Below are 18,843 nucleotides of genomic sequence, written 5' to 3' on the forward strand. Positions count from 1 at the left end.
TCAATTTTAGTAAACTCATAATCAGAATTATACAAAAGTTTGATTAATCTTCATCGAGCAAGTCCGGAAGAATGGACCAAGATTTTAAGAAACAATTTTTCATAGAATCGAACCCGGAGCAGATCTTCTCATAACGAAATGTCGATTTAGTCAATCTATTTGCTAATCTATCACAACCATAATAGATTTTAATTGATCGATTGGATTTCTCGCAATATTTGGACAGAATATCAGCTGATTTTTGCGTCACTTCGTCACATCTCCTCAAGTCGATCAGTTTTATTTTTGGTAATAGTTTCACCAATTCTCCCACATGACTGTCGTCAATATTTTTATTGTTTCTGATTCCAAGATGATGTAAATTGGAAAATTTAGATAAAATTTTTCGTAATGATGACCATTTAAGATGATGAGCCTTTGGATAGTAAGAAACACAAAAAAACAGTTAATCAAGTGCTAATTTTTCATTTATCGACTTACCTGTTCGATAACTAAATCTCTTAAATTGAAATTCTTTATCGAATCGTTAACAGAAGCATCCTCACCATAAATATAATGTAAGAATACACTTTCTAGATTTGGACAGGAATCCATAAAGCGAAATACCGAAAACTCATCATAAGAATGTGTTACAACTGCAACTTCAAATATCTTTAAAGCAGCCAAATTTGGACCATCGTATTTTTTTGTGTCTATTTCGAAGTTAGAAAAATTTTATTACCGATTTCATAAATCAATTCTTTTTAACATACCATAACGAAGAGCTAAGTTGAGCCGCTTTAAATTCGGAAAGTATTCGATAACTTGTGATAGTTCAGTGTAGTCTAAAAGTTTGTCGAAGTGAATCTGTTTCAATTGATCAGGTCGAAAGACTTTTTTGAATTCGCACTTGCAATCAAACGAAACCATTTCGATATTTTTCAAGTTATATCTGTTCTCAACAGGTTGATAAAGTCTAATCAATCCTTTGATTTTCGGATTTTCGTGAATCAACCTTCTAAAATCATATGATTCAAGACAAAGAAAAACACTCTCCGGAACTTCCATAATCTATACAAATAAAAATTCGATCGATAGAATTAGAAATCTAATATTTTTCTGTTGGAAAAACGCTAGTCATCAATTACCTTTAGATTCGGAAACAAATCTTTCAAATTGTGACTTTTCAAAGTTTCTCTAGTATTTTTCCAAAGTTTGTCATTCTCAATGTAGTCACTGTCTCTTTGGCGGTCTAAAATTAGAAGCAACCAAATCAAGAATTATTCGAAATCAAGAATTAATCAGTTGGAGGTTTACTTACTTCCAATCAATTGAAGATATTTAACTTTACTGAACTTCATCAAAACGACCGAGAACCATCTCGGAGAGACTAAGAAATCAATATAAATTATTTTTTAGAAATTAAAAGTTTAACAAATTTCAAATCTCGATAATTTGAACTTACCTTTGGACAATCGGATCAACTCTTCGAATCCATTGAAATGGTCCAAAATCATATAGAGACACTCGTTTGGTAGTTTATTAATCGACATAATTCACTTGAAAACGTCAAGTTGAAGAGATGAACAAAAGTCTAATCAGTTCCTGCAAAGAACCAGCTGATAGTTTCTTGTGCTTTATGCCTCCGTTGACGGGAAAGGGTAACTTTAATAGCGCTCGTTTTGATCAACAATAAGGACGAAAGAGTTATGTAGCCATAACTAATGTTAAACTTTGTGTATTATTAATGTTTGTTTCCATTTTTATTCATCGATGAGAACTGGAAGACAGTTGATAGATTCGTAAAAACAATTTTTCATAAAGTCGGATCCATAACAAATCACAATATTTACCAATTCAGGCCAATCGACAGGTTCGTTTTCACAATTGTAATACATTAGAATTGGTCGATTCGCTTTAACACAATATTTGAACAGAGAATTAGCAGATTTTTGAGTTACGTTTTTACCGAAATGCCAGTTGATTCTCTAGAAATTTGGAAAACAATCAATAAATATGGGAAAATATTAATAATACTTATCATTGAAAATCAATAACATTAGTGATTAATTATCAAAAGCACCTGATTAATTAATTTAGCACTTTTTTAAGAACAAAAGGAGCGTTTTAAACGCGTTTTGCTGCACTCACGTAATATTCTTGAAAATCCCATGGAACAATTGAGAGATGAACAAGAGAAAAAAAGAACATGAAGCATTGATCTTGAGTTTAGCCCTTCATGAAGCAAATTATTTCCGATGATTTTGTGGCATTTTTTCAGATTTTTCACAAAAAAATTGATTAGTTTTGCTAACTAATAATATAAAATCAATTCGACACTCTCCAAGATGTAACGATTACAATAATTCTTTCGGATTATTTACAATCTTACCTCATAATTATTGGCTCAATTGAAACTTAACAGAATTTTAGAGATTTTCTCATGAAATTATCAGTTGATTATGTTCAAATCTATAAATTATAAATAAAGGAGACAATTATTATTAACTACATGTAATTGAATAAAACGGCTCAAGTACATGAGTCATTTTGCAACTTTATTCATCAAGCAAATGCGGAAGTGAGTCCCAAGTTTTGTAAAAACAATGTTTCATGAAATCGAATCCATAACAAATTCGATCGCCAGTATTAACCAATTGAGGCCATTCGTTTGGCTCCTCTTCACAATCATAATATATTTTAATTGGTCGATTGGATTTCTCACAATATTTGGACAGAATATCAGCTGATTCGCGAATAAATCCGTCATATTCCCTCGAGTCGATCAGTTTTATTCTTGGTAATAGTCTGAAAAATTCTTCTACATGACTTTCCTCAACTATGTAGCCTCTAATCGCAAGATGATGTAAATTCGGGAATTTCGACAGGATTCTTCTTAATGCTGTCCATGTAAGATAGTAAGCCTTTGGATGGATAAGAAACACAACAAAAGTTATTCGAATGTTGAGTTGTTTTTCACTCAGTGACTTACATGTTCTTACCATGTAAGTCTGGATAGATAAAAGAACAATTTAAGAATAATCTAATAAGAATTTGAAACTCAATGACTTACATTCTCGATAACCAAGTCTCTTAGATTGAAATTTTTTATGGACTCATCTACGATATCCTTAGCGAAATCACTTTCATCAGAATACGAGAGGAAAGCGCTTTGCAAATTCGGACAAGAATCCATGAAGTACAATCCAATCAATTTGTTCACCCAAGAACTAGGAGTGAATTCGAGGATCTTTAAATCGAGCAATTTTGGACCATTGTAAGGTTTTGCTGAATCTTTAACAAACAAAAAGAAATTATAACTCTTTGTGTATTATGTCGTAGTAAACATACCATAATAAAGGGTTAAGCTAAGTCGTTTCAAACTCGGAAAGTATTCGACATATTGATAAAATTCAGACATGTAAATTTGCTTTAGGCGAATTTGTTTCAACTGATTAGGCCGAAAGACTTTTTTAAATTCGAATTTGAAATCTGACGAAACCATTTCGATATTTTCCAAGTTATATCTGTTCTCAACAGGTTCATAAAGTCCAATTAATCCTCTGATTTTTGGATGTTCGTTAATCAACCTTCTAAAGTCATACGATTCCGGAGAACGGAGACGGAGAAAAACATCCTTCGGAACTTCCATAATCTATACAAAAAACATTCGAAAGATATTTCATTAAAAACGAACTTATTATCAGTAGGAAAAATGCAAATACCCTTAGATTGGGCAACAAATCTCTTAAATTGTGACTTTTCAAAGTTTCTCTAGTATTTTTCCAAAGTTTGTCATTCTCAATGTAGTCACCGTCTCTTTGGCGTTCTAAAGTTAGAAACAATCAATTCAAGAATTAGTCAAAATCAAGAGTTAATCTTGTTGAGGTTTACTTACTATCCATTAATTGAAGATATTTAACTTTGCTAAACTTCAGCAAAACGACCAAGAACCATCTTAAAGAGACTAAGAGATCAATAGAAAATAAATTTGGAAAATTTCAACTTAAAACTTCATCTTGATCTTACCTTTGGACAATTGGATCAACTCTTCGAATCCATTAAAATGGTCAAATATCATAAAAAGACACTCGTTTGGTAGATTGTTAATCGACATAACTCACTTGTCAGTTGAAATCAATTTAAGGAAATAATTTAAAATTTCAATTCAAAATTGGATTTTGTAAGCCATTTCCCTCCAAAAACTTTTTACTACTAAAAAGTTTTCGTTAAAACCAGCTGATAGTTTCTGGTGCTTTATGGCTCCTTTGTTAGGAAAGAGTAGCTTCCAAGGCGCTCGTTTTAAGTGTGATTTGCGTTATTTAGAGTTGAGCATTATGAATGGAGTTTCTTAGTGAGGTATTAATAATAATAGGTTGTTGGTGAAAATTACATAGTGCATCCGGTTAAGGAATTTTCACAGATAATTTTTTTTTAAATATTTTACCTCATCGTTTCTGGGCTAATGATAAATTTATGATTTTGATGTGTTTTGTCTGATTCGTTGATTTAGTTTCCCAGAAACATGAGGAATAATTCATTTGACATGAGGCTTTTTAGATAACCGACAAAATGAAGTGAACAAAACTTCTATTAAATGATTAGAGTTGGTTGTTACAATGTGATTGAAATTTCACTCGACAATGAGACCTGGAAGACTGGGGAAAGTTTGATAAAAACGAATCGAATTCAGAGCAAATTAAATCTCTGCAAGCACCTGATTCAGGCCACAAGATTTTAATTGGTCGATGAGCTTTGACACGCAATTTTGATGTAAACCAATAGCTGATTTGTGCGTCTCTGTGTGTCTCTCTCACATTCTCTCAAGTCCAATATCTTGAACTCTGATAATAATTTTACCAACTCTTCCGCATGACTATCAGAAATCTCTCTATTGTATTTAATTGAATGATACAAATTCGAGATTTGGACATTTTGAATTAATGGCCAGGTAATAAATCGAGCCTTTGGCTTAGAGAATAAAAGAAATTTTCGCTTTTTAATATACATGTAATTATATTTATATATAAATTAAATTCTTGGATCGGTGTTTACTTTGTAAATAAACAATTTAATAGGCTTTATGATATTGCAAATTTCCTGCAATTGATTGATACAATTTACAACATAAATATCAATATATTCTTTTACATTGTCAACATTTTAAGTACATTATTCAGATAATATTTAAATATAATGATCAGTTAACAATTAGACTTGTGGATCAATTGTAATATTTGAAGATGATTGTTTAGCTGAGCTATAAGATGATCTCGTTCTCATTGTTTCTTGGTTAATGATAAATTCATTAGTTAGGTAAGTGTTTTGTCTGATCCTTTGATTAAGTTTCTTAGGAACATCCGGAATAATCCATTCGAGGAAAGAATTAAAAATCCAAATTATATTAATGAAAGTGACAACAAACACCAATCGATAAACGAGAACTTCCCAAAAGGCTTGTCTTGGTAGATATTGATGATTTCTGCCCGGTGGATACCGGAGACCAGAATAAGCGCACATGGTTGATGAATTGAGGGAAAGGCCGAACTCATTGATGAAATTGGTCAGATTCTGCGGTAAATATTTTGTCTCATAATACGAAAGTGACCAGGGTATGTAACCTTCAAGTGAACCAGTTTTCATGTGATAATAAACTTTGGGTATTAAACTTGAAGTGAATGCAATGATCAAAGCATTGGTTAGAACGGAAAGTTTACCCAATGCCGTTATAATGTGAGACCAAACACCGATATCTTTAATACGAATTGCAATCGGACGTCTATAGTGACACAAAAATTTTCTTGCATCCAAATGAATTTCCAATGCATTATTGATCAATGCAAACAACGGAGCCAAAGGGAAGGCGACGACAAATAGAGTGACCATTCCGAATTGAATGACCATTTCTAAGTATTCATAAAATAAGGCTGTTGATTCCCAACCCTTCAAAGCGAAATCTGCTTCCCATTGAGGTAAACGAAGTAAATCTTTAGCACTAAAGTTTAAAAGTTTTCTGTTTGAAAAATAAAGAATTAAGGTAATTATGGTTAATCGATTTGAAATCTACTGATACAGTATTAGTTTAATTCTGTCTGGTACTTACTGAGCTTCTTTTCTCGAACCAAGGTTGAATCATCTCAAGAATGGCAAATATTGCTTGTTTTCCAATCATTATGATTGCTAGTTGAATGGTCAGTTCGACGAAACATCCACCAAGGCCACATTGCTCTTTGTTCAACAGACCAGGTTTAAACATATCACCGGGATTACGAACTGATCGACCTTTAACAAATGCGATATAAAATAATGAAGAATAATAATTGATAAATTGTAGAATGTATAATTTGAGTGTTAGACTGTTATCGAAATCGTTTTGAGTTCGAGGCAATTCCATTTCAGTTAACTTGTAGGCTACTTTTTCATGGATCCAATTGAAGATTATTATGAGAATAACGTTTATGAAAGATGCTGTGGTTGCACTAATTAAAGATGAGTATCGACCAATTGAGGGTCAAGATCTTCTGAAAGGGCAGTTTTAACGGAAACGCGATAAAAATTATACCAAAACAACGGCAATGAGTATAGAGATGAAGAAGAGAACCAAAGAACCCGATAAAACAAGGTAGGGGAATCGTTTCTTCCAGAAAGGTACATAAGGTTCGTACATTCGAGTAATATAATTGAGTTGTTTTTTCTTTTGTTGGTCCAATTTGGCAAGATACTCTGGTCGAGGGACCTCATCATAATAGTCTAAAGATGAGATATCCCACTGGTAGGTTATGGTAACTGAGTATCGCTTCCAGAATTCAGTGAAAATTGCCGACCAAATGGACATGAAAACGGCAAATAAAATAGTGGATGGATTATCGAAAAGGTAAGAGAAAAAGGTGTCAATACAAGAGGACGATAATAGCCAATAATCACAATCATGGTCTGAACAAAGTGGACACATGGCTACATCATCATACGATTTGGTGCAAATTTCAAGAGACACTGTATCCGAAGGGTAAGTAGCGATACTGTACATGAAACAACCAAGGCCAACAATCGAGGCGGGAATCAACATAATCGTATAAAAACCTAACCAAGCGAAATACATTGCTATTTTAGCTCCCATATAGTGACATATTTCGTCGAGAGGTTGAGGGTCAAAAAAGTGCCAAAACGAGGCCCATTTAGAGTATAATTCCATTCGAGGAGTATCTTTATGGTCCATAGTTAATTTACCCTCGTGAAGAGGGTAAGCAGCTTGATAAGCACCATCTTCCATCATTTTATCGATCCCAAGGCACGAAGCGTCCGCTCGACCTTCATCGAAACTTGTCCGTTTGAGAATATAATCAACGATTCGTGATCTTTGGGCTGGTGAAAAAAAGTTTTCTCTACCATCACTTTGAATATCGAACATGTATTCTTTGTCACGTCTCCAAGTTGCAGTAAATTTCTCTTTCCTCAACTTTGGTCTCTTTATTGTAGTGACTGGCGGTGCGATGCTCGATGTCATGGACGGAGATGTTCTCAGTGATTCGTCCATGAATTTTGTCTTCCAAGATTCAATCGGTTTCACTTTCATTTTAAAGTGTAAGATCTCCGCGTATCGAGAAAGAACTTCCCATGGAGCATGAATCTTGGTAAATCGTAGGAATGAATTCCCTCTGTGACCCGAACATGATTCCAAATGTAACCCTTCTTGAATTAAATTATTCTCAAAGATTTCACGACATTTGTCAAATTTTTCACGAAATAATTGAGTAGCTTTGTTAACTATTATAAAATCAATTCGACGCTCTCCATCTTCAAAGAAAATTGTATCTTGATTGAGAGAAATTTTTGATTTATTCTCATCATTTTCATCATCTCCTTCCCTATTAACATGATTATTATCATAACCTCTCGGTTTATCAGGAACATTGTTCGAAGGCATCTCTTCAATGGCACCAGGAAGAGGAGGTTCAGTGGCAAGTAAAGATGAGGTCGACGATGGATGGACAATAGAACTTGAGACAATTTGTACACTAAAACCAGAATTTGTTAGATTAGATCCTTCCTCCAATTCGTGAGACTCTGATTCCTCTGAGTTGTCATTCATTATGGTCAACAAACAGATTTATAATTTAATTAGATTTAGGGAAGTGATGAACATATAAAAAAAACTCCATTGAAATAACACCAAGTTCCAAGGATTAGTTAATAAGAGTTTCTAATAATAAAAGAAGATAAAAAATCAATGTTAGTAAATTATTCAGATAAATTTTTGACTTTTCTTCTCCATGAAGGATTGATTTTCTTTTCTCATGATCATAAACCGGTTCCAATGATCATGTGGTGATTCATGGTAATTATTCAGTCTTAAAGTCATTCAATTCAATTCAAGTCTGAAATTCAGCTTTTTCACAAGTTACATGAATTTGTCATCTTGTTTACTATCATCTTTATCCTTGATTAGAGTAAATGATTTAAAAGTAAATGGATAATCAATAAATCTTGATTTCTAGTGAATCTCAAGCCAGCAAAAGATAATCAATATTAACATGATCATTTCTTTTATGACGAAAAATCTAATAACTTGAAATATTAATGTATCTCAATTAGAAATATTAATTTAAAGATGAGTAATTGATTAATCAAGTAAATTGAACAGAGAAAAAGTTATAATAATCAATCATAATTCAAATCGTAATGATTCAAATTACATGTTCTTGAAAAGAGACAATCAATAGACAACAAAAGGATCATCGATACACTGAATTGATTAACTCTATTTGTCCATCAATCTATCTAAAGCATAAACAAACACAGGATATGATTGAATAGATGATAAAATTAATCATCATTAATAGAATACAGATTAAGAAAAAGCCAAAAAAATCCCACCTTTAAACTCTCAGCTGATTGTTACTCTATCCCCCATTAAGTACATTATCCAAAATGCAAGCGAACTGATTGAGAGACTGATAGATTAACCAATAAGGAAAACCAGTGGTTAAATTAGAAGACTAATTAAAGTCTAATTACTTAATTGAATGTAAACTTACCATTTACAATTTAGATTAGCAAAAATTAACTCAACCAATTGGTCAGATGAATTCATCTTGTTTACATGGGTCACCGAGAGGAATAGTAAAAGAAAATCTTTCCATCCATTTAAACCATTACACTGTTGATGATTAGAATTGTTGATGTTGTAAGATGATGGAGATTAAGATGATGATGATGAAAATGAGAACAAATCAAAGATAACAAAAGACAGAGAAAAACAAAGAGAATAAAAAAATAGACAGAGATAAACAAAGATAAAGGTTAATCTAAATTCAACAATATGGTTGGATTATGTTGACTGTTTGCCAAAGGGAAACAAAGTGTTACAAAAAAAAACGATGAGTTGACTAAACAATTAACCATAATTACCACCGAAACAATTGGACACTGAGATTAAAGGGGAAAAATAATCAACATGTTAACCAGAAGGAGAAGAAGAAGATTATCAAAATTGGATAATCCAAATTGGAAAAGGAAAACATGAAAGTCTCAAAAAGCTGTTCAGGTAAAGAGATGAAGTGAAAACAAGTTAACCAAATGTAGACGGAAACAGTTATCACGTTACCAGCGCTTCTGTTGGTAGAAGTTGAAACTTTTTCGGGTTTCGAGAAGAGAAAAGAGTTTAATTAATGTTAATTAACTGATCTAAATTTTCCATTAGATTAAATGGTTCATGTTCTCATTGAAGGATATATCACATTTCAATTGGTTTCTATTGGTGAGATTTATTTGGATTAATAGGAAATCCATTTTTCAATAGAAACAAATTGAATCGTTTTTGTTTTGTCTTATCCTGTTTTCCATTCAATTTAATTGCTATTAGTTTAATGTACTTGAGGTTTGATTGTTAGTGAGGAGCAATTAAAGATTCTATTTTAAAAAAAAATGATTATATGGTTAATTCAATCAATTGTTATTTGAAACACTTTAACAATTAAGGGTAAATCAATTGATACAGTTAGAAATCATTAGGAAAACAAAAGTTGGTAGATTACAGTTATTGATTAGCGATTAAATTGTTGGTCGATTGAGAATTGATTAACATGTAAAGACAATCAACTTGTTGATTGATTTTTTCTTCTTCTCCTTTTCAATGTCAATCTATCGATTTAGAGATTTAATAAATTAAATTGTCGATTGTATTGGTTTATCATGATTACTATTTATTTCCAGTTTCTATTGATTACAAAGTCTTAAATAGCTCACTAATCATGATGAACACTTTGGCGAAATCTTTGGTGTTTGAGGTTCGATTTTTTTCACATAGACCATATTTATAGATTGTTAGTACTTCGAACTTGATCTAATCGTCAATAATAGGACAAAATACGAACTATATCTCGATTAACTTCAACGCCAAGTTCCAATGAAAAGATGAAGTCTAAATGGTCAAAATCCAATCTATTGATTACTTTCCATTCTTTTGGCTTGACTGTTTCAAAGAAAATAGAAAATTAATTTAACCGTAAGGTGTGACAGTTAATCAGAATTTCAATCATTGTTGATTTCGTATTAAGTACCTTTCAGTTTATCCACCAATTTCACCACATTATTTGGAGTTACGAGTTTATCTCCTTTCGAATTGAATATGTAAATGTCCTTTGATCTAATCTTTTCCAATGGATAATCTGGTGGACTAGATTGATTATACCGGAGATAATTTTCCTTTTCACCATAATCAAGTTTATGAAATCGACCACTTAGTCCAATTTGAAAGTAATGAATATAATCAAGACATGGTGACCCAGCGGGAAAGTGAGTCAAATAGATTCCCATACGAGTTAGATTTGTATGATCACCAAGTAAAAAGGATAAATAATGTTGACCAATTGAACAGAATGGATTAAACTCTGAATTGTGGCATAATTGATACATTTTCTTTGGAAACCCTCGACCAAAACACTCGACTGGGCTCTTGCGTGCCAAATATCGTAATAAACTGTTCACATTTACAAGAATCGCTTTAAACAAATTAACTGACCAACGACCAACGAAAACCGCTGGAGCCATTGCGATGAACGGTTTAACTTTTTCCGTGTATTCAAGTCTCTCTGATAAAAGAGCAAACATGACAGCACATCCTCGAGACAATCCAATATATCCAACAGTCTCTATTATCAAAAGAAACGATAGATTAATTGTAAGTTTCCTTAATTGCAACATAAAAGTTTCTCAATCACAATTAACGAAAATGAGCGGAAAAAAGTGCTGCCATCTTGTGTTGAGGGGAGAAAAATTTTCTTCAAACTATTTAACTATTCCAATAGATGGCACTTACAACGAGGAATTGGAAAATGAATTAATCAAACAATCAAGTACAATTAGCATTTGATTCAATTGTTTCCACAAATTATTATGTAAACAATTTACTTACTTCTTTTAGTGGAATTCAAAATATAATCAATTGTAGTTGGTAAATCGATCGTGGCCATTTCATCAAGACCTGTTGTCCAAAACTCTGGAGACAAAACAATAATTAAGCTTAATTAGACCAACTAATTGTTATGATGAATTTTGGATAGTCTTTGGTACCTGTTGAATCAGGATCTAAAGTTGTATGATTCCGAGAGTAATAATTAGCTCGAAAATTAGTTAACCAAACATCATAACCAAGATTTGCGAGTAGAAAACCTAAATTGCGACCAGTACCATTGTAATAGTTAATTAACTGGTCAACATTTGGATTATTTAACAAAGATTCATCAACTTGACCATCAGGTGAACTGAAAATATAATCATCAGATGAGCCACCTAATCCACTTTGAAGTATAATAGGCTTGTAATTATTTACCAATCGATTTGGTGGTTTTCTTAATTGCTGTTGTTTAACAATTAACGGGTTAACAATCCTAAACATGGTTAGTATATAACCATCACTTGTAACAATCTTGTGAATTTCACAATTAAATCCTCGAGATTTAATTATCTCTGGACTGTCACCATAATCATCTAATGACTGGGAAAATTTAACTGTAACAATTAAATAGATTAAAATGAAATCAAGTGAAAAAAATGGTTTGATTATCCAAAAAATGTCCATTAAGAGAGTTAATTGTAAACAATCAAAAAAAAATTTGAACAAAATTAAAACTCAATTTTGCCGATTAAGTTGATTAAAACATCAATTGAAAACAATCATAACAATTAAACGAAAGTTAATAGTTTGATTTGATTCTTAATTTGAAAATAATTTATTAATAGTTGAGAAATTTTTTTTCTATTAATATTTGAGGTTAGGTTTTCTTTGAAACAATTAAATATTACTAACTATTAATAAATAATATTTTATAAATTAAACTAAATCAACCGTGATTAGGCCTAGTCAACTGTTAATTACCAGTTGATTTAATTTCCTCTGGTAATTAATGGCTTGTAACAATTACTTTTCAAATTTCAATTAAAGATACATTGACTTTTAGCAAAGGTAAATTTAAATCCAACGAAATTGACATTATGTCCTACGAATGTTTAATTTTTACGATAATTGTGATTTAATTGTGCTCATGATTAAAATTGTAATTATATTTTAACCTTGATCAGTACAATTAATTTCTATCTATTCTGCAAATGGAAGCATATTTTACCCTTTCTGTTAACAATTAGCGAACTAGTTTAGTGATTGAATGTCAAAAGGTAAATATTAGATTGATCGAAATGTTTTTCAACAACAATTTACTAATTGTTGTTTTTGATAATTAAAGGCCACACTGTGAGCTATGGATAAGCTATGAGAAAGAAACAATTAGATGTCAATCTAAATTAGACGAAGACAAAGGATAAAATTTGATTGGGAGATGACAATGTAATTATTGAAACAGTCAATTGAACAGGTGAGATTAAAATGATTTACTAATTGTAACACCAAATGAATCAAACTTTGATTGAATTTTCTAGTATAAAAGGAGACTGATTTACATTCAATTCTCATCAGATTAATTGTCTTTAATCAGAAAATATAAAAAAAATCAAAATGAAATTCTTTGGACTTACTCTTGCCGTTCTCCTCGTCGCTGGATGTAAGTATTAGACTATTAATCTATTCCAATTGTGTGAACAATTAGTTGATTATTCTAATAATTATTTTCTTGTTTCTCTTGTTTAGTCGTCGCTATCGAAGCTCGATCCGTTGAAAAGCGAAATGTCTTAAACGACTTAGTGGCTAACGCTCAATCAGCCTTCAACGATGCCAAGGCTCAATTTGGAAAATTCTTCGGCTCAGCTCTTCAACAACAAATCGCCGAAGCTAAAGAATCTTTCATGAATGGACTTAAGCAACTCCAAGAATCTGCTGAAGATCTTCTCGAAGATGGAGCTGATGCTCTCATGAAGAACCTTCCTGGTCTCCAAGGAATCGTCTCTGATCGAGTTGACGCCGTCACTGATTCTTTGGAATCATACATCGAAAAGAACAAGGGTAAATTAGACGAAGTTCGACAATTGATCCTCGACAATGCTCTCAAGACCTTGAAGGCTCTTAAGGATCGACTTGATGCCACTGAATCAGCTGAAGCCGTTAGCCAAATTCTCACCTCAGTTGACAACGTTGAGAACCAAGTTGTTAGTGAAGTTTCAGCAGCCAAGTCTCGATCTCTTTTCGGAATCAACTGGTCCGGTCTTAAGAACACCATCACTGAACGATTTGATGCCCTTCGAAACCGATTCGATGACATGTTAGACGCATTCCGAGGAGAAGATAACAAAAAGATCCGAGAACAAAAGGGCAAAATCCAAGGAGCCATGGAAAAGGTTAACGGTGCTGACAAACTTCCACCCGCACAAAAGATCGAAGCCGTCAAAGCCGCTACCGCTGAATTAGACAAGGCTGACGAAGTTGCCGCTTCAGCTGCCTCATCAGGAGAAATCGTAACCTCCCCCTCCGCCTAAATAACTTATAATCTTGTTAATATTTCGTTGATGTTCATATGTAAAAGTGTGCACATTGTGTGTACATCATAGGATTTGATCAATTGATCAGTTTCAGTTTCTAAATGAGTTGAACTTTTATGGTGATAAACAAATAAAGTTTATTTTGAGCAATAATCTTAATCTTGTCTCATGGATTCACAATTAATACACTAATTTTGTAATCTTTATCATCAACGATTTATAATCGTTAAGATAATAAAAGGTGAATGTTATGGTTATGTTCACATGATTAATCAAAAATAGAAAATAACTTTTTTTTGAGAAAATTCCATATTCAGCAATCAAGAATAGAATAACTAGATAAATCATCAATCCACAACCAAGTTAACTGTTGAAATGGTCGTCAACGATGCTACTTTTTCGCAATATTGAACCAATTAAGCAGTGATGTTTTTTGCTCATATTCCCTGAAGGAAAATTGTTGTACACTTATAGATTGTGCAACGATTCTTCACCAATAAGAGCTGAAAGACTGTATGAGTTTTGGTAGAAACAGTTCTTCATGAAAATGAGTCCATAGTGCGAGTCCATGTATCTACTTTAGGCTATTCAATTGGTCCTTTTTCGCAATTGTCATAGATTTCATATAATCTACGAGATTTGCGATAATATTCAGACAAACAATCAGGTGATCTCGAAGTTACTTTTTTAGACTTTCACTTTTCATAAAGATTTCGGTTTCATTTAATTTCTTATTCTGTATTCTATTAACGATGAATTTTTATATAAGATTTTAGATGGTTGGAGGTGGGCTTAAGTTATGAGAATCAATAAGGGACTTTATTCTAAGTGAACGAACTAAACCTAACCGAAATGGTCTACTCCGTTTTATTATCTACTCAATCATATTCTATGTTTGTTATTCTCTTCTTTATTTCTATGCTATTATTTTGAGACAATCAGCCATTGAGCAATTACTTCATTACTTTGATGATGAAGAGTCGCATGGATATTATGGGCAAAACAACTCATTTGCTGCTTGGAATTTTCGAGAAGGATACTCAGATCCAGTTAAAATGCTCCTTTTGTCATATTCAAAAGAAGCGCTTGTGGACCGTGGTAAAAGACAAAAAGACGAAAAGAAGCAAAAAAGAGTGAAAAAGGGCCAAAATTCTCCACCGTCAAGTAGAATTGAAGTGAAAGAGCCTCAGGACATTTTATTCTGAACTTTTGACGAAATATTGACAATAATAACATTTAATCAAAACAATAATCACCAAAATCTCAAAATAATTCAATTTTTCTGATTTTTGATGCGCGAAGTTTGAACGTCAATTTATGAATACTTTTTTATTCAATTTCAACTAAAAATCTAATTTTTTATCGATAATTTGACCACATATACTGACCTGAGTTCATCTTCAAATCGTAAAAATTTAATATAAGTAAAAAGAATTGAATTTAAAAAGTGTTTTCGTCTTTTAGCTCTTCTTTTGCTTCTTTTTGCCTTTTACTACGGTCCAGCGCTTGTTCTTAGTAGTTCATCAGCTGTTTTTTCAGGAATATTTCTCATTTCAAATTAAATTTGTGCTTCTTCATTTCTTCAAGTCTTTAAATGACTAAAAAGTAAATTACTATCATGTCATTAAACGATTTACCTGATAATTGTCTTTGGAAAATCTTAGAAAATTTCCATGGAGTTAAACAATTGATTCGTTTGTCTAAAGGTGAGATAAAAATTCAGTTTAGATGATGAAATTTGAATGTTTATTTACTTTCACTCAGTTTGTTCGCGATGGTCCGATTTGATTGCGCCGAAATTTAATCGAGTAAAATATCTCCAAGTGATGAAGTGTAAGTTAATATCTACTTAACCCATTAACGATTATAATTAATTTATTTTCAATTTTTTAATCCAAAGATGGAAAACGTGATTATATCGACAAGAACATTTTCTGGATGAATTATGAAACAAATTGGAGACGTTACAATTTAATGGAATTGTTTCCAAATCTAACAAACTTTTTAGATCAAAATGACGTTGATTTCTAATTACATTTTAATTTTATGGTAGATTATAGAAGTTTCATCTTATAATTTTTATCTCTTTGGTAATTTATCTAAAATTCTCAAAAATAATCCACAAATAAAAGGATTGATTAGCGATCTCGATTTGGAAAGAGTTGGTTACTTGGAAAATATCGAAATGTGCGCTGCAGTGTTTCAGAACCAATTCAATTATAAATATGTTTTTCGCCCTGACCTGTTGAAACAAATTCGCTGCTACTGTTTTGATATGATTGATCTTCCTTCATTCATTGAATATTTTCCGAATTTGAAGCGACTTAACATACAACTCGCTGAAAGTGAGCTTCAACTTGAATTAGTCTTACGACTGAATTAATGGTTTATATCGTTTTACTGTTTATAATAGCGGACGGAGTTTTTTACAATGGACCAAATTTGTCTTCGTTAAAGATTCTTGAACTTGGTACATACGATTTCGTTGAACAATTCACCGGATTTCATTTTATGGATTTTTGTCCCTCTTTGGAAAGCGCTTTCATCTTATATTGGGCAGAGGTTATTCATGTAGATGAATCGATAAAGAATTACAATCTGAGAGATTTGGTTATCGAAAGTCGTGTAAGTCAATGGGTGTAAGTCAATACTTATTAGATTATTAACTATTTTTTCTTCTATTCATTCGATTAAGTCTGGTTGTTTTTCGTGGCCATCACTTCGAAGACTTTTGTCCAAATTTCCTAATTTACATCATCTTGGGATGAGATATGTTGATGCGATTAATGATAATGACTTAGAAGAATTGATAAAATTATTACCTGAGTTGAAGATATTGGACTTACGGAAATGTGAGAACGTGACGAATAAATCAGCTGATTTTCTGTCCAAATATTATGTCAAAGAGAAGAAATCAATCAAAATCTATTACGATTGTAAAAATGAACCCGCCGAATGGCCTAAGTTGTACACTCCTCAAGAATCAATTGTCTACGGATTTGACTTCATGAAACATTGTTTTTATAAATCTATTTTATCTCTTCCAGTTCTCATTGATGAATAAAATCGAAACTTTTATAACACAAAGTTTAATATCACTTATGGTTACATATTGGTCCTTATTGATTTATCAAAATCACTCGATAACGAAACAGGTCAGCTGATTACCCATTCTCTTCAACAACCGACTGATCTGAATCAATCAAAAAGCCAAAGCCACGAATAAAAAAAATCCGTAATCAAGCTTGATCTCGGTTAGTCTTCGATCTGATGATTTAACAAGAATTGTCAACAACTTTCCGAGAATAAGGAATTGATTGGATTTCTTGCATGTGTTGGAGAAAATTATAACAAGGAAATATCGAAATGTGCACTTTAGAGTTATGTTTCGATAAAAAAGTTTTTCTACCTGATCAGTTGAAACAAATTCGCTGCTAACGATTATTACTACAAAATTCTGGTAAAACTACGAGGATTCTATGAAATATTATGGTATTAAAAATTGAGATGAAAATTTGACAAAGTCGAAAATAGTAAAAACGCAATCTAAGCACCCACTAATGAGAAATAATAACTCGAATTATTAAGGTTCGAAGTAATATCAACAATTTACCATTTCGACCCATTGTCGTGATCCAGGAACTTCGTGAATCATGTTGACTTGGTTTATTTATGGAAACAATTACTTTCGAACGTGTTTGTAATTGTTGACCAAAACTCTTGATTAAACTATCATTGGATTGAGATGGATAAGGACGAACAATTATTAATAAATCAGTCGTTTGATTACCACTAGAATCTTTATTTACTGTAAGTGTTGTCAGTGTTTTTGTCTCTGGTATTGACATCGGAGTTGAAGTTGGAACTGAAACTGGAATGGGTGTTGGTATTGACTTGGGCTGAAGCTTCAACTGGCATCGATTGGGTCGGTAGTACCGACTCGGTACTGATGGTTGATCAGTCATTTGTGGTTGAACCATCCCCGAAAACAATTGATGGGATTGCTGTTCAGATATCGTTCTATGAGACTATGACTAATGACAAAATAAACTTTATTTTGATTTTCATCATTAAAGTTTACTCAAGTCTACTATTAATATTTATTGAGGTCACTTTTATTCAATTCGAAAAGTTTTTCAACAATTAAACGGTAAGACTCAAGATATGTCCGTCAGCTCGATATCTTAACTTTGAGCTGACTTTTTTTCGGCTTAAAGTTCAAGCTACATATGAAAATGGACTTAATTGTTCAGTTAATTGTGTTTGTTTAAATTAGGTTAGGTTAGGTCTTCGCTAATAAGGGTCACCATGACCAAAGAAAGGCCCGGAGGGCCTGAGACAATCAAACCGAACCTTAAGCCGAGAAAAAAATCAGCTGAAAATTGAAAATATCGAGCTGACGGACATATCTTGAGTCTTACCCAAAGTGAATCGAAAAAATTATTGCTAATCAGATGAATTTCAATTTTCAATTTTAACACAAGAAGTTTGAAAACTATTCGACGATATATTAATAATTTACGGGAATTGTTACCAAATCTCAGGGTAAATGTTTAACAGAAATTGCTCACACCAACTGGAAGTTTATTAATTTTTATTCTATTCAATTGTTTCAGATTTTTGATATCTCTTATCACTATTACGGCCAAGTTTGTAAAATGCATTATTTTGAGAAAGTGATTAGCGATCCCAAAATAAAAGGAATAGTTGGACTAGATACTCTTTATGACTACGATTTGAAAAATATCGAAATGGTTTCAATAAATTTTATACGTGTTTCGCATAAAAAACGCTTTCAACGTGATCAGTTGAAACAAATTCGTTATAAGGACTATTTTTATTTGCATAATCTTTTTGAACTCGCCGAATACTTTCCTAATTTGAAACGACTCAATATTTGGTTTGCAGGTAAATTATTAGTGTTTAATGTGATTAATG

General features: G+C 32.1%; 6 protein-coding genes across 6 annotated transcripts; 2 read left to right on the forward strand and 4 right to left on the reverse strand.

Annotated features, from left to right (window-relative positions):
* Positions 1-43: 43 nt before the first annotated feature.
* Positions 44-1,591, reverse strand: LOC128389089 (uncharacterized). The gene is made up of 6 exons (XM_053348605.1): positions 1,445-1,591; positions 1,301-1,369; positions 1,128-1,231; positions 753-1,050; positions 481-692; positions 44-415 (listed from the first exon to the last, which is right to left on the reverse strand). The coding sequence occupies exons 1-6, from the start codon at positions 1,530-1,532 to the stop codon at positions 44-46; spliced, it is 1,143 nt and encodes a 380-aa protein (XP_053204580.1). The 5' UTR covers positions 1,533-1,591.
* Positions 1,592-2,537: 946 nt separating this feature from the next.
* Positions 2,538-4,096, reverse strand: LOC128389090 (uncharacterized). The gene is made up of 6 exons (XM_053348606.1): positions 4,009-4,096; positions 3,878-3,946; positions 3,705-3,808; positions 3,331-3,634; positions 3,053-3,273; positions 2,538-2,903 (listed from the first exon to the last, which is right to left on the reverse strand). Exons 1-6 carry the CDS (start codon positions 4,094-4,096, stop codon positions 2,538-2,540), a joined length of 1,152 nt encoding a protein of 383 aa, XP_053204581.1.
* Positions 4,097-5,029: 933 nt separating this feature from the next.
* Positions 5,030-9,536, reverse strand: LOC128388879 (anoctamin-5-like). The gene is given in 5 exon segments (XM_053348338.1): positions 5,030-5,998; positions 6,087-6,486; positions 6,489-6,547; positions 6,549-8,179; positions 9,015-9,536. Coding segments are annotated over 4 exon segments (2,787 nt in total). The 5' UTR covers positions 8,069-8,179; positions 9,015-9,536; the 3' UTR covers positions 5,030-5,190.
* A 190-nt stretch (positions 9,537-9,726) lies between these two features.
* Positions 9,727-12,113, reverse strand: LOC128388872 (gastric triacylglycerol lipase-like). The gene is made up of 4 exons (XM_053348329.1): positions 11,551-12,113; positions 11,393-11,476; positions 10,539-11,129; positions 9,727-10,450 (listed from the first exon to the last, which is right to left on the reverse strand). The coding sequence occupies exons 1-4, from the start codon at positions 12,056-12,058 to the stop codon at positions 10,329-10,331; spliced, it is 1,305 nt and encodes a 434-aa protein (XP_053204304.1). The 5' UTR covers positions 12,059-12,113; the 3' UTR covers positions 9,727-10,328.
* A 775-nt stretch (positions 12,114-12,888) lies between these two features.
* Positions 12,889-14,058, forward strand: LOC128388875 (uncharacterized). Its single transcript, XM_053348334.1, has 2 exons — positions 12,889-13,034; positions 13,121-14,058. The coding sequence occupies exons 1-2, from the start codon at positions 12,989-12,991 to the stop codon at positions 13,900-13,902; spliced, it is 828 nt and encodes a 275-aa protein (XP_053204309.1). The 5' UTR covers positions 12,889-12,988; the 3' UTR covers positions 13,903-14,058.
* A 975-nt stretch (positions 14,059-15,033) lies between these two features.
* On the forward strand, positions 15,034-16,997 carry LOC128388874 (uncharacterized). The gene is made up of 6 exons (XM_053348333.1): positions 15,034-15,611; positions 15,670-15,738; positions 15,806-15,901; positions 15,957-16,250; positions 16,319-16,530; positions 16,601-16,997. The coding sequence occupies exons 1-6, from the start codon at positions 15,524-15,526 to the stop codon at positions 16,967-16,969; spliced, it is 1,128 nt and encodes a 375-aa protein (XP_053204308.1). The 5' UTR covers positions 15,034-15,523; the 3' UTR covers positions 16,970-16,997.
* Positions 16,998-18,843: the final 1,846 nt, after the last annotated feature.

Source organism: Panonychus citri, unplaced genomic scaffold (genome assembly GCF_014898815.1).
Source record: "Panonychus citri isolate SS breed McGregor unplaced genomic scaffold, ASM1489881v1 Contig00104, whole genome shotgun sequence".
In the NCBI taxonomy this organism is placed as follows: Eukaryota; Metazoa; Arthropoda; class Arachnida; order Trombidiformes; family Tetranychidae; genus Panonychus; species Panonychus citri.